Below are 2102 nucleotides of genomic sequence, written 5' to 3' on the forward strand. Positions count from 1 at the left end.
CCTGCTGAAATCCAGAAGGGTCTGCAAGGCTTGTGTACAGCCTGGTCTTGCACTTTGGCTGGAGGAGGGAGAGAGGAGCACAGCAAAGAAGTGTGCTGCTCTTCTCTGAGTGAGTGAGGGGGTTTCCACATGGGCCTTTGGGACCACAGATTGCTCCATGCTACTTGTGCTCTCTGTGCTACTAAGAGAAGTGATATGTGTGCTTCAGCCTAGTTCCATGTCTCCTTTGCAGCAAAAACCCTGTCAAGGTATATTTAAAATCACAAAGGACGATGTGATTTTGAGCAAGTAAGTGAGATTTCAAGCTCCAATTATAAAAGCAAATAAACAAGAGCTGCTTCCTAAGGCTGTGTTTTAATTTGCAGGAGTGATTTCAGTACATTCTTCCCAAAGTCCTTGCACTGTCTCTTGGGCTTGATAGCCAGTGACCTAGTTTTCATGGAACGATCTCGTGGTGGTGCAGCTGCACCTGGATGAGGGAGAAGAATGCACGTGTATGGGATGGTGTGTATGCCTGGAGTCTGATTGCTCTGCTATTCAGAGTCTCCTTGGGTCAAAATGCTGTTTTATGTTTATTTGGCAGCTCTTCTTGTTATGTGTTCTGGTTTTATTGTCTGGAGTCGTGTCTGTTCCCAGGCGTGCTGTCAGTTCTGCCTGTTGCTGAACACAATGCCTTTGGGGGTGGTAGTGAGCACAAGTGACACCTTAATAAGGGTCCCTGGAGACATGGCTTTAGTACTAAGCTGCCCCCATCTCCCAACAATTGTCAGTTTAGGATTTATTAGTCACACATCCCTCCTTTGAAAGAAATATTTTTAATGCTTCTGCTCTGTGCTGAGTCCTCAGAAGCCCTGTTTGGATTTGTCATTTTTGCTGATGGTGGTTGCTTTTTAATTGCTCAGGTAGCAGAAGCAGGGCTTGAAAACCCAATCAGCATTATCTCAGCTTATCTCCCTGTCACCAGTGGATTTACACAGATCAAGACATTCTTAGGATCGTGTGTAGATGCAAAACACAGCCAGCTCTAGAGGCCTGGGCAGATCCCTTGTTCCTAGTGTGTTTTCCCTCGTGTCAGCCATCCATGTCCTTGCCTTCAGCTGGTCCCTGTCACCCTGCTGCCAGATGGGCTTTCTGCTGTCAAGGTCAGAGACAGGTCTTTCTGGCAGGTGAACACCCTGGCCCTGCTGACACATGACCTCTCATAACTTCAGCTGTAGCGTCAGGCCTTTTTGTCCTGACCTTGATGCCCCTTTTCAGCACCCTCATCTCAGGGCCGTAACCTTCAGCCCAACTTGTTAATTTAACCCTCTGTGCAAGCTGAGGCAGGGCATGTAGAGGAGCTGGTGTGTCTCAGCTTCTCTCAGAGAAGTCAGGGGAAGAAGCAACTCGGGATAGCAAAACGAAGCAGAGGGGTGTGGGGAGAAGAGCAGGGTTTTGTGTGAAGTGCAGTGCAGCTGCTGTCCACTGGAATTTGGTGCAGCTCCACTGCTGCAGCCCCCGGGCTGTTTTCAATCCTATCTCTCTCCTGTTTCATGGTTTATGTCAGTGTGGTGTGGGCAGTGGCTACTGAACAGGCTCTGGGCTGCTGTCGCTTCCTCAGAGGAGATGGGAAGAGCCTAGAGTGTCTGCTGGCTAAAAGCTTGGCAGGCTGGGCAAGGCAGCTGCTGCTGCCAAATGGGATTTTGTCCCCAAACCTCTGAGGGCTTGCTGGGGTCTGACATTACCCCTGGCCTGCTTCTGGGCATAATGAGCCACCTTATCTATCATATTCCCCATGACAGATGGGGGCTCTTCAGGATTAATTAAGGTTCATAACTGTGACCTAGTTACCAGACTTGTGCTGTTGTTATTGGAGCTCTCTGAGCCATCAGGCTCTTTGAGAGAGCTTCTTACCCTTATCTGCTCTGGTTACTCACTCGATATATTCCTCTGGGACTGAGTGGGAGCCCTGGGCAGGGTCATATTACATTCATTTCTCTAATAGATTATTGCCTTACCCTTGGGTAGCTGGCTGCTTCCTGCTTGCAGTGCACCTGTCAGTGTGCGGATTAGATATGCTGGCCTACATCTTTTGCAGTGTTGTCTCCTGTTTGAGATGGGAT

The 2102-nt window shown here is 49.0% G+C and overlaps 1 protein-coding gene across 1 annotated transcript in view; it reads right to left on the bottom strand.

The window, feature by feature from the left end:
* Positions 1-1776, bottom strand: part of ALAS1 (aminolevulinate, delta-, synthase 1) — an 18230-nt gene extending 16454 nt beyond the window's left edge. The window contains exon 1 of the mRNA XM_009995836.1: positions 1725-1776. Coding sequence (XP_009994138.1) covers positions 1725-1776 — 52 coding nt within the window. The remainder of the gene's footprint in view (positions 1-1724) is intronic.
* Between the last annotated feature and the right edge of the window lie 326 nt (positions 1777-2102).

The sequence above is a fragment of the Chaetura pelagica genome, unplaced genomic scaffold (genome assembly GCF_000747805.2).
Source record: "Chaetura pelagica isolate M959 unplaced genomic scaffold, ChaPel_1.0 scaffold114, whole genome shotgun sequence".
NCBI lineage: Eukaryota > Metazoa > Chordata > Aves > Apodiformes > Apodidae > Chaetura > Chaetura pelagica.